Source organism: Trichosurus vulpecula, chromosome 8 (genome assembly GCF_011100635.1).
Source record: "Trichosurus vulpecula isolate mTriVul1 chromosome 8, mTriVul1.pri, whole genome shotgun sequence".
NCBI lineage: Eukaryota > Metazoa > Chordata > Mammalia > Diprotodontia > Phalangeridae > Trichosurus > Trichosurus vulpecula.
In genome coordinates, this window is record NC_050580.1 from 226,389,773 (window position 1) to 226,415,244 (window position 25,472).

General features: G+C 38.3%; 2 protein-coding genes and 1 pseudogene across 2 annotated transcripts in view; 2 read left to right on the plus strand and 1 right to left on the minus strand.

Moving 5' to 3' along the window:
* The window catches only part of RAD51B (RAD51 paralog B), an 817,688-nt gene that overhangs the window by 204,561 nt on the left and 587,655 nt on the right, over positions 1-25,472 (plus strand).
* LOC118828378 lies at positions 8,665-9,512 on the minus strand (annotated as a pseudogene).
* On the plus strand, positions 17,793-18,770 carry LOC118828286 (ferritin heavy chain-like). The gene has a single exon (XM_036734812.1). It carries the CDS (start codon positions 18,057-18,059, stop codon positions 18,606-18,608), a length of 552 nt encoding a protein of 183 aa, XP_036590707.1. The 5' UTR covers positions 17,793-18,056; the 3' UTR covers positions 18,609-18,770.

Genomic DNA, 25,472 nt, shown 5'->3' on the forward strand with positions numbered 1-25,472 from the left:
CAGATCAGCAAACTATAGCACAGAGAGGCTAAATGACTTAGCTTTTTCATAGATTTGACACATGACCCAGCTATGTTTCCTAAGTTGTTGTTTGTGACTTTTTTCTATGTGTTTTTTTCTCTAGAAAAATAAGATATGTTCGTTTGAAAACAAATATTCACTGCCTAAGTTTGACAAGGAGAGGTTATATGCCTCCTGTTCTAGGGGCAGGTAAGTGATGCGGTGGATAGAGTACAGGTCCTGGAGTCAGGGAGACCCATCTTCCTGAGTTCAGATCTAGCCTCAGACACTTACTGGCTTTGTGAGCCTGGGTAAGTTGCTTCATCCTTTTTTTTTTTCATTTATTTTTATTTTTTAAAATTTATTTATTTAACATATTTAGTTTTCAGCATTGATTTTCACAAGAGTTTGAATTACAAATTTTCTCCGCATTTCTACCCTCCCCCCCCCCACTCCAAGATGGCGTATATTCTGGTTGCCCTGTTCCCCAGTCAGCCCTCCCTTCTGTCACCCCACTCCCCTCCCATCCCCTTTTCCCTTCCTTTCTTGTAGGGCAAGGTAAATTTCTACGCCCCATTGCCTGTGTATCTTATTTTCTAGTTGCATGCAAAAACTTTTTTTTTCTTTTTGAACATCTGTTTTTAAAACTTTGAGTTCCAAATTCTCTCCCCTCTTCCCTTCCCACTTACCCTGTCTAAGAAGTCAAGCAATTCAACACATGTGTATCATTATGTATAACCCTTCCACAATACTCATGTTGTGAAAGACTAACTACCCTTTGCTCCTTCCCAACCCATCCCACTTTATTGAATTTTCTCCCTTGACCCTGTCCCCTTTCCAAAGTGTTTGTTTTTTATTACCTCCACCCCCATCTGCCCTGCCCTTCATCATCCCCCCCCTTTTTTTATCTTCTTTCCTCTTCTTTCCTGTGGGGTAAGATACCCAATTGAGTATGTATGGTATTCCCTCCTCAGGCCAAATTTGATGAGGGCAAGATTCACTCATTCCCCCCTCACCTGCCCTCTCCCCTCCTCCCACAGAACTGCTTCCTCTTGCCACCTTTATGCGAGATAATCCACCCCATTCTATCTCTCCCTATCTCCCTCTCTCAATATATTACTCTCCCATCCCTTAATTTGATTTTATTTCTTTTAGATATCTTCCCTTCATCTTTAACTCACCCTGTGTCCACTCTCTCTCTCTCTTTATATATATACACACATACATATATACATACATGCACATTCACTTATATATATGTGTGTATATATATATATGCATATTCCTTTCAGCTACTATGATATTGAGGTCTCATGAATCATACACATCATCTTTCTATGTAGGAATGTAAACAAAACAGTTCAACTTTAGTAAGTCCCTTATGATTTCTCTTTCTTGTTTACCTTTTCATGCTTCTCTAGATTCTTGTGTTTGAAAGTCAAATTTTCTATTCAGCTCTGGTCTTTTCACTGAGAAAGCTTGAAAGTCCTCTATTTTATTGAAAGTCTATATTTAATATTTCCGGGGGCGGAGTCAAGATGGCAGCTGGAAAGCAGTGAGCTCCCCACTGAGTCCCTCCAAAAACCTATAAAAATGGCTCTGAACCAATTCTAGAACGGCAGAACCCACAGAACAGCAGAGGGAAGCAGGGCTCCAGCCCAGGACAGCCTGGATGGTCTCTGGGTGAGGTCTATCCCACACGGAGCTGGGAGCTTGGAGCTGCGAGCTGCGAGCTGGGAGCGGAGCAGAGCAGAGCCCAGCGTGAGCTGCTCAGACCAACCAGACCAGAAGCCGGGTGGAGCGGGCCCTAGCGCCTTGAATCAGTGAGCTGCGAGCTGCGGCAGTTATCAGACTTCTCAACCCACAAACACCAAAGACAGAGGAGAAGGCTAGTGGGAAAAGCTGGGGGAGTGGAAGGAGTTCATGGTTAGGCCACCGCCCCCGGGGCAGCAGAGGTGGGGAGCTACAGCTGCTGTTGCTTCTGCCCCCAGGCCCACCTGGTGGGAGGAATTAAGTTGCAGATCAGAGCAGGAGTGCACAGCCTGCTGAAGATCTAAGCCCAGTGCGGGTTGGGGGTTTTTGGGGAAGGAGCAGTGCTGGTGTGGCAGAGCTGGCGTATCCCCCCACCAAACATGGAACATAGAACTCTTTAGTCTACAAGCAGTCATGCCCCGCTGAAAAACTCAAGGGTCAAGTTAGTTGGTTGGGAATATGGCCAGGCAGCGAAAACACACCCAGATTCTGTCTCAGACTTTGGATTCTTTGGTGACAAAGAAGACCAAAACATACAGCCTAAAGAAGTCAATAAAGTGCAAGAGCTTACACCAAAAGCCTCCAAGAAAAATGTGAAGTGGTCCCAGGCCATGGAAGAGCTCAAAAAGGATTTGGAAAAGCAAGTTAGAGAAGTAGAGGAAAAATTGGGAAGAGAAATGAGAAGGATGCGAGAAAACCATGAAAAACAAGTCAATGACTTGCTAAAGGAGACCCAAAAAAATACTGAAAAATACACTGAAGAAAACAACACCTTAAAAAATAGACTAACTCAAATGGCAAAAGAGCTCCAAAAAGCCAATGAGGAGAAGAATGCCTTGAAAGGCAGAATTAGCCAAATGGAAAAGGAGGTCCAAAAGACCACTGAAGAAAATACTACCTTACATCAGATCCTCTAGTCCTATTCATCTGGCTTTGTCTTCTTAACTATTTAACTGCGCAAAAGAATTTGGTCTTTGACATTCACTCTTCCATCACATGCTTAGTAATTCTTTTCCCTCTCATCAGCTTTGCATGTGAACTTTCTTCTGGTTATTGTTCACTCCCTATTAGCATGTCACTTCCTTGAGAGAACAGGCTATCTAGGTTTTTGTACTTGTATCCCCAACACTTAGTACATAATGAGTGTTTAAAAATTCTTACTCATTTTTTTTTCATTCAGCACCTTACATAATGTGTGGAATATACTGGATAATTAATAAATTTTTGTTGAATAACATATTAAAATAACTGATTTGAAAACTATGTCTGGATTAGTATAGTCTTGCATGGGATTGGAGCTCCTAGAGGCAGAAATGTGACCAATTGGGATATCTGTATTCTCTTGAAATGAAGATCTTAAAAAAAATGAGATGTCTGATGTAATAGAACAAATTTGTGAGGTAGTCAGCTTCTGTCCATGGAAGTGTTTCACCAGTAGCAAATGAACATAAGGATGTGTTTGAGGAGATTTTTATAATAAGTGGGAGATTGGACATTCTGTGATTCTAAATGTCTTTTAAGTGGAATGAATACAAGTATATTTAAACATTTTGGTTACAAAAAGATACAATTTTCTTCTATGGTAACATTTTCTGTCTTTGTTTTTTGTCTTCAGTATTTGTTAGAAAATTTTGAATAAAATTGTCTAAACTTTTTGAATTTGGGGCTGAGGGAAAAATCGTTTTTCAGCTCTAAAAATAAATTTCACTTTTTTTTGTGGTCAGCCAGAAATATAAAAAAGTTGAAATTTGGCATTTGGGTTACCTTCATAGAAACAGAATGTCCTTGTTTCTGGACAAACTGTTCTCTCCTTACTAATGAGGGTCTGTGTCCTGTACATATATGGCTTTGCCGCTCAACTCTAAAGTACCTAATTACCTGAATTACCATTTAATTTTGTACTTGTAGAATGCTTTTGAAGAGAGGTGGTTGTGGTTTTCTTTTGGTTTTTTTTGGGGGGGTATTCCCCAGAGGGGTGATTTCTGAAATGAATGGAGTTATACAAATACACAGTTGGTCAATGTCATGATAGGATGGTCATGCATTTACTTTTTTTCCAATATTTCTCCTCCCACCCCTTTAATGATGGTTTGGATTATAGGTGGAAGAACGAAATCCAGGTGCACTTAGTAAAGTATTTTTGTTTCGAATTTCAGGGAGGCTTAATAACAGTGTTGGAAAAGAGGATAATTGTTCTGGCTCCTGCTAAGCTGCTGATGTATTCTGAAAAAAGTCTACATTATCAACAGTATACTTTACATTTTGCTTATTTCCATTGTCCGGTATTCACCACAGCATCCTGCTTTGTTTTGCTTTTAAAGACCTAAGTTTTGCAGTCTTATATTAGGCAGTCTTTTTTATTTTAAGCACTTAGCCAAATAAATGCATCTCATGTCTTCTTCTTTGTTCTGGTATCCATCCATTCATTCATTCATTCATTCGTTCAGACATTGATCGTACATGGTTTAATGGAAAGATTCTTGTCAGAAGATCTGAGTTCATATTCGAGATTTCCTGCTTTTTAAAGTGTGTGACTATCAGGAAGTTATTTCACTTCCTTGAGTCTCGATTTCACCTTTATTTGATGAAATAGTTTTTGTAAAGCTGAAACTATAAAATTGTAAATTATTATTGGTATTGTTATTACAATTGTTATCTCATTCTCATCTTTTGGGGTATATGTTGTAACAATCTTGCTAGGAATTGCTGTGGGGGTGTAAGATCCACCAACAACCAGCCCCCAGAAAGCTGCCAAGATAGATTCTTTAATCTGCTTTTCTAAGGAAAGCAATGTGAAGGGGTTAACAATCTCAGTTTAATTGAACATATAAATATCATTCACTTAGTTCAGGGGAAGAAGCCAGCACCCTGAACTTCAAAGGAATCACAAACAAATTACAAACATCAACATACAGACCTTGTCTGATTAAAATCACAATTCATAGTTACCAGAGAAACCAATTGTTTAATTGAAGATATTAACTTGGTGGAACCCAGGGGTGGATTATGTTTATATTGTGAACAAGTATCTGGGAATGACACTGAATGATATGTTTTGTTGTGAGTGATATGTTTTAGTTTCTTGCTTGATTGGATCACAATGTATAATGCTTCTATTTACTCCAGGATCCATGGCCATTTAATTTAGATTTTTGTTAAGCTATGGAACCTGGAAGGGGTGTAGTGTAATATGAATTAAGTTGGGTGTTTTTGATTGAGTCTTATTAGGTGCTAATTCCCAGGCCCAAACCTCTATCAGGTGCTAACCTATGTGGGCGTGAAGCACTCAGGGTCTTACAGGGAGTTTCTAAGACCAGAGCCAATAGCAATTGTCTAAGTTCTGGTCACTCAGATGACATTTGTTGAAAGCTCAAGAGTGTATAAAAAAGAGAGAACAGAGCTGTTTGCTTAGGGCTGTCACTTTTGGTGGTGTGCTGATGTGGAGACTCGGGGCAGCTGTGGATAAGAGCCCTCCAGCTTGTAAACCCAGATGTCGCGACTTTGTTAAACTCTGGAAACTATGCATTGAGATTTGAATCAGACAAGATCTGTCTGTTGATGTTTGTAATTTGTTTGTATTGGCTCTGAAGCTCAGGGTGATGGCTTTTCCCCCTGAGCTGAGTGAATATTTTTATGTTGGATTAAAGTAAGATTGTTAACCCCTTAGCATTGCTTTCCTTAGTAAAGCAGATCAAATGAATCTGGGTTTGCAGCGTTCCTGTTGTTGGGCTTGTGTTGGTTTTTCACCCCCACAGTAGCTGCTACCTGAATCGTTGAAACAGTATACAATGGAATAAAGGATTTTGAGAAATTCTCCCATAAGCTGTACAGACGATTCAAGATTTTCCTGTCCCCACCAATTAAAAAGAGGCCCAAAAGTTCATAGGATTGTTTGGATATGGTAGACAGCACTTTCCATATTTGGGCAGATTTTGAAACCCTCATACAAAGTCACCAGGAAAAAATATGAATTTATTGGGGACTTCAACAGAATAAAGCTTTTGAAGAATCTAAAGCTGCTATACAATTGGCTCTAACAAAGACTTGGAAAGAGCTTCACCTAGAATTGTAATAGAAAAACCCAAGGAGAAGACACAGTGAGTGACTTTTCCAACCCAGATCCATATAGGAAGAATGATGACAGGTACTGGAGGTTAGCCAGAAGAAATGTTTCATGAAAATGTCAATTATGGGCTAACACCCAGTAACTACAAGGCTGCGACAAGGAGATGTCATAGATTTGAGCTTGTACACTAGGCAAAGAGCAATAACAGTCGTGAGCAGCTCCTGTAGAAATCAAACCTGAGAGCAGGGCCGTAGATTCAGCTACCAGCCCAGCCCAAGGTCAGCATCTGAGTGATTAGTGAAGAAATCTTACCCCAAGGGGATGTAGTGATTGTACCAGCTGCAAGGAGTACAGCCAGGCAGCCATATTTTCGACCTCTAACCAGATAAAAGCCTAGAATTGTGTCACTCAGCCCCAAACTGGGGTCAAGAGCTTGAAAATCTCAGAACAGCAGGAGAATGATTAAACTTTGCTCAGGATCTGACTACTTTAAGAACACGGAAAATTTTTAGGACCTTGTTAGAGCATACTTTGAAATCCTTGAACCATATTCCTTTCAGTGGTAGATGAGAGAAATAGAAGAATCTAGTGAATAACAAGCATGATCACACAAGGTCCAGACATTTCCTGCATAAGTTCACTAAGCTTAGCCCTTAAATAAATTTCCAATTGAGGAAGTAAGGTTGAAGGAATGAATAAAAAGAAAAAATGGCTCCCACAATAAAAAGCATTATTGAGACTGGAATGCCCAAGATACAAACTTCGAAGGAAACTACTTTAATACATTTTTTGAAAAGCAAAGCCTTAAAAAAAACATTACTCGAAATAAAAAATTAGCTAGAATTCTCAAAAGAAGGGAAGCAAGCATCAAAAATATAAGTTTAAAATTATTTTATAATATAAGGTAAGTTTTTGGGAAAAGTAGTAGAGAAGAAATGAGATCTATGGTGGAACGATTTGGAAGAAGAATTAGCAGGTTATTATCAGAGGCATACAGCTTTGATCAAGCATATAATTCCTTGAAAATTAGAATGGACTAAATAGAAATTAATGAGTATGTAAGACAACACATAATATCAAAACAGTGAAACTGGAGAAATATAAAATATATAAGGAATATTTCCTGTAGAAAACAGATCAAGAAGAGAGAATTTAAGAATCTTTGAAAAACTGTTTGAGAGCCGTTATGAAAAATAGAGACTGGAAATCATATTTCCAAAACAAAATGTGTAAGAGAGCTGCCAAGATGTCATATAACCAGTGAGCTAAGTGAAAAGAATGAAGGAAGAGCTTCTTATTGGGGTTTGAATGAAAGAAAGAAAAAAAAGTAAGAACTTGTTATGGTCTGGTCAAAAGAGAATAAAGTAGGCAGTTATGTGAAGTAGATGGAGCACTGGTCCGGGAATCAGGATGTTCTGAGTTCAAATTTGTCGTCAGGGACTTCACAGGTAAGCGCTGTGTGACCCTGGGTATTTCATTTAACATTGATTCCTTTGCAAAAAACAAACAAATGAAAAAAGAAAATGAAGTTCAGGTAATAAGAGTAGATTCCATCAAGCATTGATCATTGGGGCAGCTAGGTGGCACAGTGAGTAGAGCACCTGCTCTGGATTCAGGAGGACCTGAGTTCAATTCAGTCCTCAGAGATTTGACACACTAGCTGTATGACCTTGGGCAAGTCACTTAACCCCAATTGCCCTGCCTTCTCCACTCAAAGCAAAGGGTAGAGCATAATGTAAACACATTCATTCTTCATGCCTTTAAAAAAGGGGGTCAGGAGCAAAGAGAAAAAAAGCATAAAGGAATAGGATTGAAGGAAACACAAAATTGCAATCATAACTGTGAATGGGATTAATTTATTCATACAGTAAAAGTGGATGGCCCAATGGAATAGAAAACAATGTAACAATCTACTTTTTAAATAAATATATTTGAAACATAAAGATATATATATTCAAAATAAATGGTAAAAGAAAAAATCTTATGTTTTATCCAAACTGTAAAAAAAAACAACTAAAAAAACAAAAAACCAGGTAAGAATTGTGATATCAGAGAAGGTAGTACCAAAAACAAAGTTAAAACATAATGTCCAAAAAATTAAAGAACAATTAAATTTCAGTGAGAAATAGAAAGCAAAATTCTAAGAGTAAGAGTATCTAAATGTATTCCTTTCCTAACCCAATAGATATAACCACCCACCTTATCTTAAAGAAAAAAAAGAACTTAACTCCTTTAATAGAATTTGAGAAGCATTAGATATCCTTGGACGTCGGCAACTATTAAGTGGTAACAGGAAGGAGTATGTATGTATCTTACCAATTTATGGAATCTTTTTTGTTACGAATAAAAGATTTTATTAAAATTATTTGTACGTAAGATGAACATAATATCTCAATAATACAAGGACACAGATGAAAGCACAAATGTGTATATATGTATGGCTTAATAGAATAAAAGCTGTTATACACATGTTAATGCACACATAAATACAAGAATGAGCAGTGTTAAGCTAATGGTTCTATGGTTTTAGTTTTTCTTGATAATATGGAACTTCATGATTCTTGTTGAAGGATTTAAAAGCACAGCCTTGTTTGGAATTTGCGGTCAAAATAGTTCTTGGCTTCCTTTATTTGGCACCTCTAATAAGACAACACAGAAACAAGTATCAGCAAAAATTCAGCATCTTCCCAAAGGACTAAAATGCCATGGGAATGGGGATAGAGGTTAGAGAACTGAAAACAATGCATGAAAAGTGTGTGTGTGTGTGTGTGTGTGTGTGTGTGTGTGTGTGTGTGAGAGAGAGAGAGAGAGAGAGAGAGAGAGAAACTAAAAAGCATCAATCCACGCTAAATCCTTATTTGTTCTTTGCTGTCAGGGTTCCTGGGTTTCTGGCTGACCTTCTTTGGTTTGTCATTATTATTTTTCGGAGGCTCTGGGTTTGCCTGCATGTGTCTGCTATAGAGGTACTTGTATGTTTCAGAATGGATGCATTCAAAGACATGGGATTCTCCCAGGTGGAATTGGTCAGCAATTGGGGTAACCCAGGGATTATTCTGTGTTTTGAAGACCTGCTTCTGACCACTTAAATCCAAGTTTCTGAGTTTAGGGGAAGGACATTCAGATGGTTTCCCTGGATGTGTAGTTCCTTCAGCTGTGTCAGTTTCCCAATTTCTTTTTGCAGTGAAATCAGGTCATTTTCCCTAAGGCTGAGTATCTGCAACTTCGTGAGCTTCCGAATATCTGGTGGCAGGATTTCAAAATTGTTGTCACTTAGATAAAGTGCATGGAGGATGGTAAGATAGAAGAAGTTTCCAGGAAGGGAATTTTCATTTAAGTTGTTATAAATTAAGTTAAGGACCTCCAGGACTGGTAAAGAGCGAGATGCTTGAGGCAAAGTATTTAGAGTGTTCATACTGAGGTTCAGGTGTTCACGCTTCTGGAGGCTGCTGATCTGCGTGGGCAACTCTTCGATTTGGTTGTTGAAAAAGTTCAGCACTTCCAAATTCTTCAGTTTTGCCATGTTTGGAGGCACAGTTGCCAGCTTGTTGTGGCTGAGAACCAGTTGTGTAATGTGGAGTAAAGTAAACAAGCCATGGACATCCAATATGTTGGAGATGCCATGGTCACACACGTGCACCTTGGGCTGGTTCTTCTCCCGGCTCTCCTCCAGCAACTTCTTCAAAGACTCGGACATGGTTGTGGGAGGCTGCAGCTTTGTGGATCCCACACCCAATTTATGGAATCTTTACAAAGAGTACACTAGGATATAAAATGTTCTCAAACATATGGGGAAAAAACAAATACTAAACAAATAGCGAGTGAAGTGTCATAAAAATATAAATCCAAATAGTTTGAAATAAAATAATATACAAATTATAATAAGAGATCACTAAAAAGGATGGAAAATTAATTGGAGACTTAATAACGTTAAAGAATTCATGGGTGAAAAAACAAATCAAACAATTTTGTTATGTTTTATTCTTTTTGTTAATGACAACAATGAGACCACATAACAAAATTTTTGGGACACAACCAAACCAGTCTTTAAGATAAAATTTATATCTCAAAATTTTCCTTTAATGAAAGGAGCAACAGATTGCTGAATTGAGCATGCAATTAAAAATTTCAGAAAACCAATGAAAAAAATGGAAACCTGAAATTGTAATAAAAGAATAACAAAATTGAAAGCAAAAAACATATATAAATGTAACTGGGAGCAGGCTCTTTTTGGAGATAAAATCCATGGAGAAACCTTTAGCCAATTTGATCAAAAAGAAAGGCTAAATTACCATGATCAAAAATGAAAAGATAAATTAATTCAATAAAAATAAAGGAAAAACAAATCAAATTATTTGAAATTGTTTTGGTAAGACAGATACGCCAAAAAAAACCAAACCCAAACCTGAAAACTGAAATGAAATATTTTAAGCTTCTTGAAGGCAGGGATTTGTCTTTCTGCCTCTTTGTATTCTCAGTCCTCAGCATAGTGCTTGCTATATAGTAGGTGCTTAATAAATTTTTATTGATTGAACAGATATTTACAAAAACATAAAATGCTCAGATTCATAGAACTAGAGAATTTAATCCAATGCCATTAAAAGTAATTTAACAAGAAACAAATGAATTTCCAAAAGAAAACTTAATCCTGGGACTAGGTAGTCTTCTGTAATGAATGAAATGGATGGATTTCTGATGATTGCTATGGAAATAGTTAGATGTATTTTTGTTATTGTTTTCGTAATACTTGTTAAGTGATATATCAGGATAATTGAAACTGGGACTTCTATAAGCAAAGAGGTAGATGGCAGGACAACTGACAATTAAAGAAAAAAATGTTCTTGACTGGTTTTCACATATAGGAACAAAAATGTATTATTAGAACATAATCACACCCTAAAAACACAATTTTTTCTCTTTTTTTCTGCTTCACCATGAAGTAAGAGAAGATTGATGAGAGTCAAAGGGAAATGCATTAGGGAGTATTTTATTTGACAGGAATGTTTACAAGGTCAGCTACAGCCGTTCCCCTCACTAGCTCTCTGAGCCTAAGCAGAATGCAGAGACTTACATGTGGGCATGATGAGGAGATTCTATAATCACACTCATTTTTGACCTGAATGAAATGCTCTCACTCTCAATGGCTGGTTGAACTAAGACTTACTGAGGCAACAGCAGAATTGTGTCTCCTGGCTTATGAAATGGCCCCCATGTATTTAAATTGTTCTTTCTGTCTCTGTTTCTGCTTTTCTGCCTGAATTTTTAATGTCTGTGTGATCCAATTTGATTTTTTACTCAAGTAAAGAACTTTGTTGGTCATGGTGCATTTCCTGGGTACTGCAAACATGAACATGACATCATTCAGAGCCAATGGAAAAATATTTCTCATATTCGAGCTTTTTATACTCTGGTGGTTTCAGAATATATTGCTCTATATGTTGTTTTTGGGTTGTGATTTGAGACCATCTTCCTTATCTAGTCATACTGTGGCTACAGAAAGCTATTTTCAATACCAGGGAAGCCAGGACAGTTGTAAAATTGTTGTAGAGGTGATAGCTTCCCATCTAAAAAAAAATTCCTCTATGCATTAGGGATTTTATTCTCAGAATTCGCCAGTTGTTAACTTCATGCATTGAGCATTGGGGGTGAAAGTTGAGGTCTGTGTAAGTATAAAAGGCACAGCAGTTAAAATTTCTGGATAAGAATAGGTCTAATCACATGCAGAACCTATTTTAATTATAACAAAATAATATATTTTTGTAGCAAGAGCTCCTAACGAAATTAATGTAAATGATGGCAATAATTAATACAGCAGGATTATTACATGAGCTGCTAGTGCATATAATCCTTTATCGTCAGATTAAAAGAACAAACTCCATTTTAAATTTCATTGAAGTTTAAGCAGTTTAGATGAAATTCTTCTTTTTGATGACTAGAAGTTTTTTTACAACTAAGTTGTGGATGATTGTCTGGTCTCTTGAAATTGAGCTTCATCAGCATCAGAACCTTGTTGATTAAGTATTTCTAATTTCCCCCTAGTTTTCTCAACTCAAAACGTATCTTGCTTAGTTAATTATACTTCTTCAAGAAAATGTATAATGTTTTATCTCTCTTGAATTGGAGATATAGAGAAACCAAGTACTTTGCCCCACTTGGGAGTACATTGACCATAAAAGTAAGCACTGAGAAACCCTGTCCCATATTTGGCCTTTGTTAATGAAGCTCAGAATCTGCAGAATATTTCACATTTGAATCATTTTTTAAGTATTTAGAAAGGCTGTTCTTATAAAATTCACATATTAACCAATTTCTGATAGTTTTACACTATAGACAGTTTTATTTTAATTTTTCTGAGTGTCTTTGTGTAGTTTATACATTCCCACATATTTCATAATAAATTTGTTACTAATTATGGGAATTTCCTTTGGTAAAGTACTTATGTTTGCTCAATAAGGACTTTCTAGATTTTAAACTTAAAGAGAATGTACACATGCACAAACATGTATGTAGATATAATTTATATCATTGTAATTATGTATACATCTGTATATATGTATATCATGTAAATTCTCTTAAATTTTATGAGAATTTATTTACACATGTATATATTGTATGATTATAAAAATGTATGTGTGTATATGTAATATAGAAAGATGATATAAAAATTGTTTTTGGGTTAAAAATATGAATATGAATATGTTCCTTCAATTAATATCTATTTGTTATTAGGAAATAGGGAGACAGGTTTTATATACTTATCCTGTTTGAACTATAATTAATAGCAATAATAACATCAGGAATGATAATCACTTTTACCTCACACTGTCAGTATTACACACACACACACACACACACACACACACACACACACACACACACGAATGAAATTAAAATCTTATGTAGTGGAAGCCAGCAGCAGGTAGTTCACATCTTAAACAAAAACAGATGCAGTTTATAAATAAGGCCTGTCTGAATATATATTATGTGTATTCCAATCTCCATTCAGAAAAGCCAATTATGGGAATGATTTCCTCACTGCTTTTTTTTTTTACAATAAGTGTACTCACTCCAAAGGGGAGCATAATGCTTCAACTTCAACAAAAGTATGTCACAACTCTAATTTCCTTGTAAAAATATGGATGACCAGATGTGTTTATGTATGTATGCATGCATATAATATGTAATGTATATTGCTTGTAACATTACTTGGTTTTGTATGTACACATGTACATGTAGATATACATGCATATATGTAAGTGGATATCCATACACAATTAGCCTATTATTAAGAATAATTAAGTTGTATAGTACCTCAGAGATTCTCAGTAAAGTATCATGAAGCACTTTATAAACATTAATTTTAAGTTGCAGCGTCTAAAAAGCTCTTTGCTGTTTTTAAAAATAAGTACTATTTTATTCTTTAGTAGTTGAATAAACTAAGTTGTAGAATGATTAAATATTGTGCTTGGAGTCACACAGAAAAATAAAAATTGTGTATTTTTCTGGAACATTTTCCAGAAATAGAATGGTTGCTGTATCTTTATATTAAATTCTCCTAGTTTTCTGTGATACCAAGCATTATCCTAATTGAGTTATTTTATTGGAACAAAAAAATGATTGTTGAATGAAAATGGGAGAGAGTCATAAGAGATCGCTCTTTCTTCCCTGCATGTGTTAGTTCTGCTAATGCTTCCCTATTTGACATAAAACTTTTATTACTCATCTTTTACAGCTATGCTTATGGTATCCGTTATTCCACCTGAACTAATATTTGCCACTCACTACTGTAGAGGAGTGTTTTGAGGATTAACGAGTTGTTGTTGATTAAATGTTTTGAACTTCTTAAAGGAAAGGTATTAGGCAAATATGGAGTCTGTTAGTGCGGGCTCTTATTCCAATCCTGTTTCTTAAGTGTGAGTCTACAAGCCTACTATATGGTGGAACAAGATTACCTTTGTTAACTAAAAGGGGAAAATATGGCATGTGGTCTTCAGCCTTTAGAACACACATCTGGTTCGTGATGTTCAAAACCAGCTGAAATATTTAAAGCAGCTACGTAGAAATCTCCCTGAATTGCTCCTATTTCCTACCATTTTGGGGGAGAGATGAACACTTCTGTAGGACATCTTTCCAATATCTTTACATGACAAAGTCGGGTATTACAATAGTCTTTGGTAAATGAGAAATCGCATTAGATTTTTGTCCCTGAAAATGATATGAAATATCCGTGATACTTTAGAGGTAATATCAAACAACGTAATACTCAGATTAACAAAAATTTGAGGAAGATTTTTGTCATTCTTCCGAAGTTTCTGGGAGGTTGTTGTGTTGGTATTATTTAATGCAAAGATATAAAGATTGAAGGAAGATTCCCTTTCATTAGGAAGACAGTGACAAATCCCATTTAAACAATCTTCATTTTTCTTTCCCCTTACCTCATTTGGTCTGCAGATTTAGTGTAGTTTGTCATTCATTTTTAGAGTTTAGAAAAGAGAGTCATTACTGAAAGCCCCTGGAATCCTGGTGATGCTATGGAAAAATGGGACTTTAGCAATTACCCCGAACAGCAAGAGCTGTAGTAAACGGTAAATTTTACCTCCACCAAAGCATTGGTTTTTAAAGAGTTTTACTTAACATGATTATACCTGCTAGCCACTACTCATAAAAATGGGCTTATAATTTTACCATAGTCTTTCTAATAAGTACTGGATGGCCACTGAGATTTCATTATGTTTAGGAGATATAATGCCAAATTAATTCATTTGCCAGTTAAATCGTCTGAATTCATAACTCTTATTTTCCTTCCCTTGCTAACCCCCCTTTCATTGCCTTATATGCTACAGAATAATCTTAAAAGAAATTGGTGTCTGTTTCACAGATGTTTCTTCTGCTAAGTGACATAAATTAGTAGGATTGGTTCGCTAAGTATTGTAGTTGTTACGTACAGTTTTATTATTGTTGTAAGCATTTCATTATTTTTTTTTAAATTCATTTATTTGACATATTTAGTTTTCAGCATTGATTTTCACAATAGTTTGAATTACAAATTTTCTCCCCATTTCTACCCCTCCCCCCCACTCCAAGATGGCATATATTCTGGTTGCCCTGTTCCCCAGTCAGCCCTCCCCTGTATTGCCCCCCTCCCCTCTCATCCCCTTTTCCCTTCCTTTCTTGTAGGGCAAGATAAATTTCTATGCCCCATTGCCTGTGTATCTTATTTTTTAATTGCATGCAAAAACTTTTTTTTTTGTTTTTGAACATCTAATTTTAAACCTTTGAGTTCCAAATTCTCTCCCCTCTTCCCTTCCCACCCACCCTCCCTAAGAAGTCGAGCAATTCAACCTAGGCCACATGTGTATCATTATGTATAACCCTTCCACAATGCTCATGTTGTGAAAGACTAACTACCTTTTGCTCCTTCCCAACCCATCCCGCTTTATTGAATTTTCTCCCTTGACCCTGTCTCCTTTCCAAAGTGTTTGTTTTTGATTACCTTCACCCCCATCTGCCTTCCCCTCCATCATTCCCCCCCTTTTATTTTTTTTTATCTTCCTCCCTCTTCTTTCCTGTGGGGTAAGATACACAACTGAGTATGTATGGTATTCCCTCCTCAGGCCAAATCTGATGAGCGCAAGGTTCACTCATTCCCCCCTCACCTGCCCTCTCCCCTCCTCCCACAAAACTGCTTCCTCTTGCCACCTTTATGTGAGATAATCCACCCCATTCTGTCTCTCCCTATCTCCCTCTCTCAGTATGATGCTCTCTCATCCCTTAATTTCATTTTATTTCTTTTAGATATCTTCCCTTCATCTTCAACTCACCCTGTGTCACACATATATATACACATAGATATATACATACATACACATTCACATATATATATATATATATATATATGCATATTCCCTTCAGCTACCCTAATACTGAGGTCTCATGAATCATACTTGTCATCTTTCCATGTAGGAATGTAAACAAAACAGTTCAACTTTAGTAAGTCCCTTGCAATTTCTGTTTCTTGATTACCTTTTCATGCTTCTCTTGATTCTTATGTTTGAAAGTCAAATTTTCTATTCAGTTCTGGTCTTTTCACTGAGAAAGCTTGAAAGTCCTCTATTTTATTGAAAATCCATATTTTGCCTTGGAACATGATACTCAGTTTTGCTGGGTAGGTGATTCGAGGTTTTAATCCTAGCTGCATCGACCTCCGGAATATCACATTCCAAGCCCTTCGATCTCTTAATGTAGAAGCTGCCAGATCCTGGGTTATTCTGATTGGGTTTCCACAATACTCAAATTGTTTCTTTCTGGCTGCTTGCAGTATTTTCTCCTTGATCTGGGAGCTCTGGAATTTGGCGACAATATTCCTAGGAGATTTCTTTTTGGGATCTATTTGAGGAGGCGATCGATGGATTCTTTCAATTTCTATTTTGCCCCGTGGCTCTAGAATATCAGGGCAGTTCTCCTTGATAATTTCTTGAAAGATGATATCTAGGCTCTTTTTTTGATTATGGCTTTCAGGTAGTCCAATTATTTTTAAATTATCTCTCCTGGATCTATTTTCCAGGTCAGTGGTTTTTCCAAGGAGATATTTCACATTGTCTTCCATTTTTTCATTCCTTTGGTTCTGTTTTATAATATCCTGATTTCTCATAAAGTCACTAGCTTCCACTTGCTCCAATCTAATTTTTAAAGTAGTATTTTCTTCAGTGGTCTTTTGGACCTCCTTTTCCATTTGGCTAATTCTGCCTTTCAAGGCATTCTTCTCCTCATTGGCTTTTTGGAGCTCTTTTGCCATTTGAGTTAATCTATTTTTTAAGGTGTTGTTTTCTTCAGTGTATTTTTCAGTATTTTTTTGGGTCTCCTTTAGCAAGTCATTGACTTGTTTTTCATGTTTTCTCGCATCCTTCTCATTTCTCTTCCCAATTTTTCCTCTACTTCTCTAACTTGCTTTTTCAAATCCTTTTTGAGCTCTTCCATGGCCTGGGACCAGTTCATATTTTTCTTGGAGGTATCTGTTGTAGGCTCTTTGACTTTATTAATTTCTTCTGTCTGTATGTTTTGGTCTTCTTTGTCAGCAAAGAAAGAATGCAGAGTCTGAGACTGAATCTCGGTGCGTTTTTGCTGCCTGGCCATAATCCCAGCCAACTAACTTGACCTTTGAGTTTTTCAGTGGGGTATGACTGCTTGTAGACTACAGAGTTCTATGTTCCACGTTTGGGGGGGAGGTGCCAGCTCTGCCGCACCAGCACTGCTCCTTCCCCAAGGACCCCCAACCCGAACTGGGCTCAGATCTTCGGCAGGCTGTGCACCCCTGCTGTGATCCGCCACTTAATTCCTCCCACCAGGTGGGCCTGCAGCCGGAAGCAGCAGCAGCCGTAGCTGCCCCACCTCCACTGCCCCTGGGGCTGGAAGCCGAACCGCGAACTCCTTCCACTCCCGAACTCCTTCCACTTCCGCAGCTTTTCCCACTAACCTTCTCAGCAGTCTTTGGTGTTTGTGGGTTGAGAAGTCTCGTAACTGCCGCAGCTCACTGAATCAGGGCGCTAGGGCCCCCTTCGCCCGGCTTCTGGTCTGGATGGTCCACGCCGCTCAAGCTGGGCTCTGCTCCACTCCGTTCCCAGCTTCCAGCTCCGAGCTCCGTGTGGGATAGACCTCACCCAGAAACCATCCAGGCTGTCCTGGGCTGGAGCCCTGCTTCCCTCTGCTGTTCTGTGGGTTCTGCCGTTCTAGAATTGGTTCAGAGCCATTTTTTATAGGTTTTTGGAGGGGCTCGGCAGGGAGCTCAGGCTGGTCCCTGCTTTCCAGCTGCCATCTTGGCTCCGCCTCTTCCATTTCATTATTTTTATGTATTATAAGATAGTATCTGAGTTACAAATATACCAATGTTTCAAATCAATTTGGGACAAATAGGAAATTTCATAATTCAAACTCTGTTTTTCATATGCATTCCTGTAGATTTTAAATATGGCAAGTTTGAAGCGCAGGGAAGGGGAGTCGCTGCGGTTTCCTGCTTCAACAGTGCTTGAACGGAACCCGCTGCTCGATTCCCGGCCGGAGCCGCCCTTAGCCACCTCTCCACCTTCACCTCCACTAACCAACACTTCTTCCGTCCTACCGTTCGAGCAGCAGCCGCTCGTTCAGCCGCCCCCCGGCCGTCGCCGCCGCCGCCCCAGCCTCAGCCGCAGCCGCTGCGCAGCCGCCTCCTCCCGCCTCCTCGTCAGCCTCCATCGCCGCCGCCGCCATGACCACCTCGTCCCCTTCTCAGGTGCGACAGAACTACCACCAGGACTCGGAGGCCGCCATCAACCGCCAGATCAACCTGGAGCTGTACGCCTCCTACGTGTACCTGTCCATGTCCTACTACTTTGACCGCGATGACGTGGCGCTGAAGAACTTCGCCAAGTATTTCCTACACCAGTCCCACGAGGAGCGGGAGCACGCTGAGAAGCTGATGAAACTGCAGAACCAGCGCGGGGGCCGCATCTTCCTGCAGGACATCAAGAAACCAGACCGAGATGACTGGGAGAGCGGGCTGAACGCAATGGAGTGTGCTCTGCACTTGGAAAAAAATGTCAATCAGTTGTTACTGGAATTGCACAAGCTGGCAACTGACAAGAATGACCCCCATTTATGTGATTTCATCGAAACCCACTACCTGGACGAACAGGTAAAGGCCATCAAACATCTGGGTGATCACGTAACCAACCTGCGCAAGATGGGGGCCCCCGATTCTGGCATGGCGGAATATCTTTTTGACAAGCACACCCTTGGAGACAGTGACAACGAGAGCTAAGCCGCACCTGGCTTCCCCCACACCTGGGAACTGTGGGCGTGACTCCTGCTGTCTTTCAGTGCATGCATATTTTGGTTATCTGACCTTTTCATAATCTGTACCAAAAAACTACCACCATTTACATCCCAATAAAGTGACTTGGTACTGATGAAAAAAAAAAAATATGGCAAGTTTGGTGTCTTGCTCACCATTTTTTTGTCTCTGTGGTTATAATTTGGTTACCCAGATTCAGAAATGGAGAAAATTTTGCCATCTCTGTGCTATATTCAGGATATACTATTGTTAAATCAATCTTCATGGGTAAAGAGATGGAAGCAAGATCATGAAATAAATGTGCTTTTCCCTGGTATAAAATCCTACCAAAATTGCTATGTAGCCTTTGAGGAGAAAATTCTCAATTTGGAATGTGATTTTTTTGCACATATATTCTGCGAAATGCTAGTCTTATTTTAGTGTCTCCTCTATCCCTTTTTACAGAGATGATATTTATTTCTAGCATTTCCCGAAATATCTAAGGTCTCTTTCAAAGACTGAGGAAGAAATGGGTTAATCAATGCTTCAAGTATTTATTAAGCCTTTGGTATAACAAAAATGAAAATCCAATAGTCTCTACCCTTAAGGAGCTTACATTCTATACATTCTAACAGAGGAGATAAGATGTCCTTTTGTATACATCTCTATATAGATACAGATATAGATGTTAGAGGATAACCCTTCTGTGTTACTTTTCTGAATGATAAATATACTTTGCAGAAAGAAAAATTGCTCAGTCAATACAGCTTTGCTATTTTACTGATCTGAGATATAACTTTGCCTTAGAGTTTTGAAAGAGTACTTCCTTATTTTCTGGTGACTTGACATAACATGACAAGCTGGAGATAATTGGAATAAATAATGAATATTGTATGCTTCAGTGATTTGCATATCAATAACTGAACAATTGGAGAACTTTTATTTATGGGAGTATAGACAGGATGAAACTTTGAATCCTACTTATAAGCCAAGGTGGGGTCATTTTTAGAGAAGACCCATTTGATGAATCAAGAATGATTAGGTGATCGATAATATGAGACAGGTTAAAGAACAGATTTTAGAAGTGTGTCAGAGAAAGACTAGAACTCTTTTCTGTTGGTATTGACAATTTTTTCTTGGCTAATGAGATTGTGGGGTGATCTGTGTTTCTTTCTGATGCTGAGAAGATTCAAAAGGAGGACACTCTATACTCTTTTATGCCTTGTTGGGAAAAAGAAGAACAAAGACTGAAGATGCTGTTTTTTTTTTTTTTGGACAACAAAGCATAGAATAAGAATCATCCAAAAGAATAGAGCTGGAGTGACTTTTTTTTTTTTAGAGAATAAATGTCATTGCCTTTTCTACAATGACTGTAGTGCTACTTTAAGTGAAGGCATTAGCTAGGCTTGAAGCTGAATGGGATGCTGTGGAGGATTAAGTCCCACTGGACACTGGGAAGCTGGGGAGAAAAGAATCAGAGCAGTAGCTTACAGGCTAAACTGGTGTTGTTAGTGAAGCACAAAGTGGACTTTGCAATGGATGGATCTGTTAAATAGATAGGATATTCTGGCTGAGGAACTTTAATAGACAGTTCCCCAGACAGAAGGCAGACATCGAAGTCTGAGTTCTGAATGCTGAGTTCTCTTGGGAATACATATTTACTAAAGTATTCTTTACTACTTTGGGACTTCAGCTGTTTGCACACTTTCCATTGACACTGTGTGCGTTGATGGTAAAGTGTAATTGTGGCTTTTGTGTGGAACATTATGCAAATAATGAGTTTGTTTTGCTTTTCAGGAAATACTTTGTTTAAGATTAAGAATTAATTACTAGTTTGTTATGTATGAGGGGTCATGTACTATATTTTTGTTGAGAATCATCACCCACAAGGCTTATCCCTCAAATACAGCTTGTAACCACATGGCTGCTTTTCTGTGGAACTACTCTGATCTGACTTGCAGTTGGTAAGCAAGCCTGTTCCAGGCCATGGAGAAAATCTGGGGAGAGTTGGGGTCAGTGGTATTCATGTCCTGAATATAGCATAAGATCATTTTTTGGGGGGGGGCACTTGCATTCTTTAGGAATCCTTCCAACTTTGTGACTTGGTAAATTTAAATGACTTCCTTCTATGTTATTATATCATATTCCTATAGACCTTTAACTGAAAAACACAAACAAATGTTACAATTGCATCTTTTAGTTACTATTCTACATTATCCTAGATTCCTTCCCCTTGCTTTCTCTTCTGAACCAGCAGGTGCTGTCATCTATCTGACTTTGTGTTGGGGAGTTCAAATAGGTAACACTGAAAATAGGTAATATTTATAAAACGCTTTTAGGTTTTTAGAATGCTTTGCATGTATTAAAATATTTACCATTTTACATATATTACATTATATGTAAATAGGCTGTGTGTCTTGTGTGTGAGAGCTAGAGAAGTGTAGAAATGAGAAGGGGTCATATCAGAATCAATAAGAATTTTGACTGGTAGGTAATTCGTTTTTTGTTTTATTTTGAAATATTTTTATTGATAAGCGTTTTTATACCATCTTTATTTCTTAATATCTTTCTCCTCTAGTGATACTTACTGATGTCTTATAACAAAGGGAAAAAAGAGAAAAAGTAAAAATAAGGCAGTTCAGCAAAATTAATGCACCTTTCAGTGAAGTCTGACAGTAAGTACAATGTTTCACATTTGTAGTTCCCAAACCTTGCAAATTAGGGAGGTGGGTACATTTTCTCATTTCATCTTCAGAACCAAATTTAACCATTATATTAGCACAAGTTTAATTTTTTCTTTCCATTTATAATATATGGTATATGTATATATATGCTTGTATTGTGTTTGTATGTGTATATATATTTTCCTTGTTCTATGTGATTCACTCTTCTGTTCATGTATACCTTCTCATAAGTCTCTGAATTCTTCATATTCTTTTTTATGTATTAGTGATTTTACTAAATATTTGAGTTTTCAACAGTGATTTCCACAAGATTTTGAGTTATAAATTTTCTTCCCATTTCTACCCTCCCCCATTTTTCCAAGACGCCATATATTCTGATTGCCACATTCCCCAGTAAGCCCTCCCCTCTTTCACCCCACTCCTTGCCCCCATCCCCCTTCCCCTTACTTTCTTGTAGGGCAGGATAGATTTCTTTGCTTAATTATCTATGTATCTTGTTTCCCAGCTTCATGCAGAAAAGCAACTTTTTTTTTTCATATTTTTAAGCATCTGTTTTTAAAACTTTGGGTTCCTAATTCTCTTCCCTCTTCCCTTCCCACCTACCCTCCCTAGGAAAGCAAGCAATTCAACATAGATCAGCCATGTATCATTATGTAAAACACTTCCACAATGCTCATGTTGTGAAAGGATATTTTCTTCTATCCTATCCTGTCCCCCTGTATTCAGTTTTCTTCCTTAACCCTGTCCCTTTTCAAAGGTGTTTGCTTTTGATTAACTCCTTCCCCATCTGCCCTCCCTTCTATCATTCCCCCTTTTTATCCCCTTCTCCTTAGTTTGCTGTGGAGTAAGATACCCAATTCAGTGTGTATATTATTCCCTCCTCAAGTTGAATCCAATGAGAGTAAGATTCACTCATTCCTCCTACCTACCCTCACTTCCCTTCAAGTAGAACTGCTTTTTCTTGCCACTTTTATGTGAAATAATTTACTCCATTCTATCTCTCCCTTTCTCCCTCTCTCAATATATTCCTCTATTGCCCCTTAAATTTATTTCATTTTTTTGGATATAATCCCTTCATATTCAACTCATCCTGTGCCTTCTGTCTATATTCCCTTCAACTGCCCTAATACTGAGAAATCCATATTTTGCCTTGGAGCTGGGTAGGTGATTTTTGGTTTTAATCCTAGCTCCTTTGACCTCCAGAATATCATATTCCAAGCCCTTTGATCCCTTAATGTAGAAGCTGCTAGATCTTGTGTTGTCCTGATTGTGTTTCTACAATATTCAAATTGCTTCTTTCTGGCTGCTTGTTGTATTTTTGCCTTCACCTGGAAACTGGAATTAGGCGAAAATATTCCTAGGAGTTTTCTTTTTGGGATCTTTGTCAAGGGGCTATTGGTGGATTCTTTCAATTTCTGTTTTACCCTCTTGTTCTACAACATCAGGGGAGTTTTCCTTGATAATTTCTTGAAACATGATATCTGAGCTCTTTTTTTTATCCTGGCTTTCAGGTAGTCCAATAATTTTTAAATTATCTCTCCTGGATCTATTCTCCAGGTCAGTGGTTTTTCCAATGAGGTATTTCACATTGTCTTCCATTTTTCATTACTTTGGTTCTGTTTTATAATATCTTGGTTTCTCATAAAGTCACTAGCTTCCACTTGCTCCAATCTAATTTTTAAGGTGGTATTTTCTTCAGTGGTCCTTTGGACCTCCTTTTCCATTTGGCTAATTCTGTCTTTCAAGGCATTCTTCTTATTGGCTTTTTGGAGCTCTTTTGTCATTTGTCTTAGTCTTTTCTTTAAGGTGTTATTTTCTTCAGTATTTTTTTGGGTCTCCTTTAGCAAGTCATTGACTTGTTTTTCATGCTTTTTTCCCATCACTCTCATTTATCTTCCCAATTTTTCCTCTGCTTTTCTTAGTTGCTTTTCCAAATCCTTTTTGAGCTCTTCCATGGCCTGAGCCCAATCCATATTTCTCTTGGAGGCTTTTGATGTAGGCTCTTTAACTTTGTTGACTTCTTTTGGATGTATGTTTTGGTCTTCTTTGTCACTAAAAAAGGAATCTAGAGTTGGAGTTTGAGTCTGAGTTTGTTTTTGCTGCCTGTTCATGTTCCCAGCCAACTACTTGACCCTTGAGATTTTGTCAGGATATGACTGCTTGTAGAATAGAGAGTATTTTTTCCCAAGCTTTAGGGTCTAAGCCCTGCTGTTTTCAGAGCTACTTCTACTCCTCAGTCACCCCAGGCTTTGTAACAGCAGTGCTCCTCCTCCCCCTAGAACCACCAACCAGGACCACAATACAGATCCAATCAGAGCACAGCAAGACAATCTGCCTTTGTGCCTTTGTTCTGCCGCTCTTATCCTCTGCTAGATTTCTCATGCCATGTGAGCCAGGGACTCAGGAAGCAGCTGTTGCTGGTGCTGTGGAAGCAGCCTTATGTGCTTTCTGCTGCTGCCACCACCTCCACTGCTGCTGCAGTTCCTCCATCCCCAGAGCTGGCAGCCAGACTGCTCTGAACTTGATCCTGCAGTTTCCTCCTAACCTGCTCTTTGGGGTTTGTGGGTTGAGAAGTTTGGTAACTGCCACAGCTCACTGTTTCATGAACCCAAGGCCTGTTCCAGCTGGCTGATTCAGGGTGTGGTCTGTCCCAGCCTGGCCCCCACTGGGCTGCCCTCTGTTCTCAGCACTGTGCAATATACTCTTCCCACCGACCATTTAGGCTCTCCTGGGCTGGAGACCTGATTCCCTCTGCTATTTCGTGGGTTCTGCAGCTCTAGAATTTGTTCAGAGCCATTTTCATAGGTGTTTGGAGGGATTTGGAGGGGAGCTTAAAGAAATCCCTGCTTTCCAGCCGCCATCTTGGCTCTGCCCCACAGTAATTCATTTTCAAATCATGGAACTGATGGCTTTCATTTTTTGTTTCCTCCTCCCTTCTCTTTGGGAAGTTTTTTTTGACATTGTTCTACCATTTTGTTTCTGATCATCCTGTGGGAGGTTTGGTTTAGGATTCTTTGCCAGGCTGCATTTTCTTTTATGCCATATAAAACATTTATATATGAGGCCAAGGGAGATGGATAGGCAGAGTTTCTGCTCTCTCACTATAACATTTCCCTTCCTAACACAGACGACACAATTCCCACCATGAAGTCTCATAAGACTCAGGGAGCTGTTGGTGGTGTACTTTCTATTTAGGAGTGTCCCACAGAAGGCTTGTCTCTATGTTCATTTTCTTTTGTTTACTAGATGTTTCTCATGAGCCTTGTCTTCATCCATTCCATACTGCCTGTAAGTGATGACAGCTGAGGCAAAAGTCACTCAGTTTTCCTTCTTTTAGGAAACCAGAGACTATTCAGTAAATTTGACCAGCAGTCTTGGGTAGAAGTTTGTAGGAGAAAAACTATATACATTGCAGGCTTTCACTGGGTTTATTATATAGATTAGCCTGCATCTAAAAAAATAGAAACATAGAATTTAGAATTGTAAGAGACTTTAGAGGCCATAGAATCATAGATTTTTGAGTCAGAAAGGACTCTGGATGTCATCTAGTTCCTCCCCCCCCCCCTTCGTTTTAAAGATCATTTGACTGAGATTGGAAGATTTTTTTTCTATTACTCTTTATTAATTGATATTAAAGTTCATCTTTGAGATCTAAGATTTGGTTTTCACAGAGTCACATGGGATTTTTTGACCAGTGTAAGACAGCTGGAGGTGTAGTCAATAGAGTAGTAGGCCTGGAGTCAGGAGGACCTCAGTTCAAATCCACCTTCAGATACTTCCCAGCTTCTGTTTTACATAGTTTTCCTATTACATACTTTAAGCAAAGAGTCCTGTTCAAATTTCCTCTTTTCTAGTTCCCTAAACTAAGGAAAATTAAGTGACTCCATAATTCAGACACAATCCTGAATGGATACAGTTGTATGACCATGGGCAAGTCAACTTCAGTTAGCATTAGTTTACTTAAGTTCTGAAGGGGAATAATGACAGCACTTACTGTGTAGACTTGCTGTGAAGATAAAATGAGGTATTTGTAAAAAAAAAATGCTTCTGTTGGGAGAAGGGGGAAGGGAGAAATTGAATTGAGTAAATTAATCTCATGTGAAAGAGGAAAGAAAAAGCTGTTACAATGGAAGGGAAATCAGGGGGAGGTGAAGGGGAATGAGTGAAC

Excerpts from the sequence above, each read along its gene's own strand:
- LOC118828286 (XM_036734812.1), top strand. The coding sequence starts at position 18,057 with ATGACCACCTCGTCCCCTTCTCAGGTGCGACAGAACTACCACCAGGAC.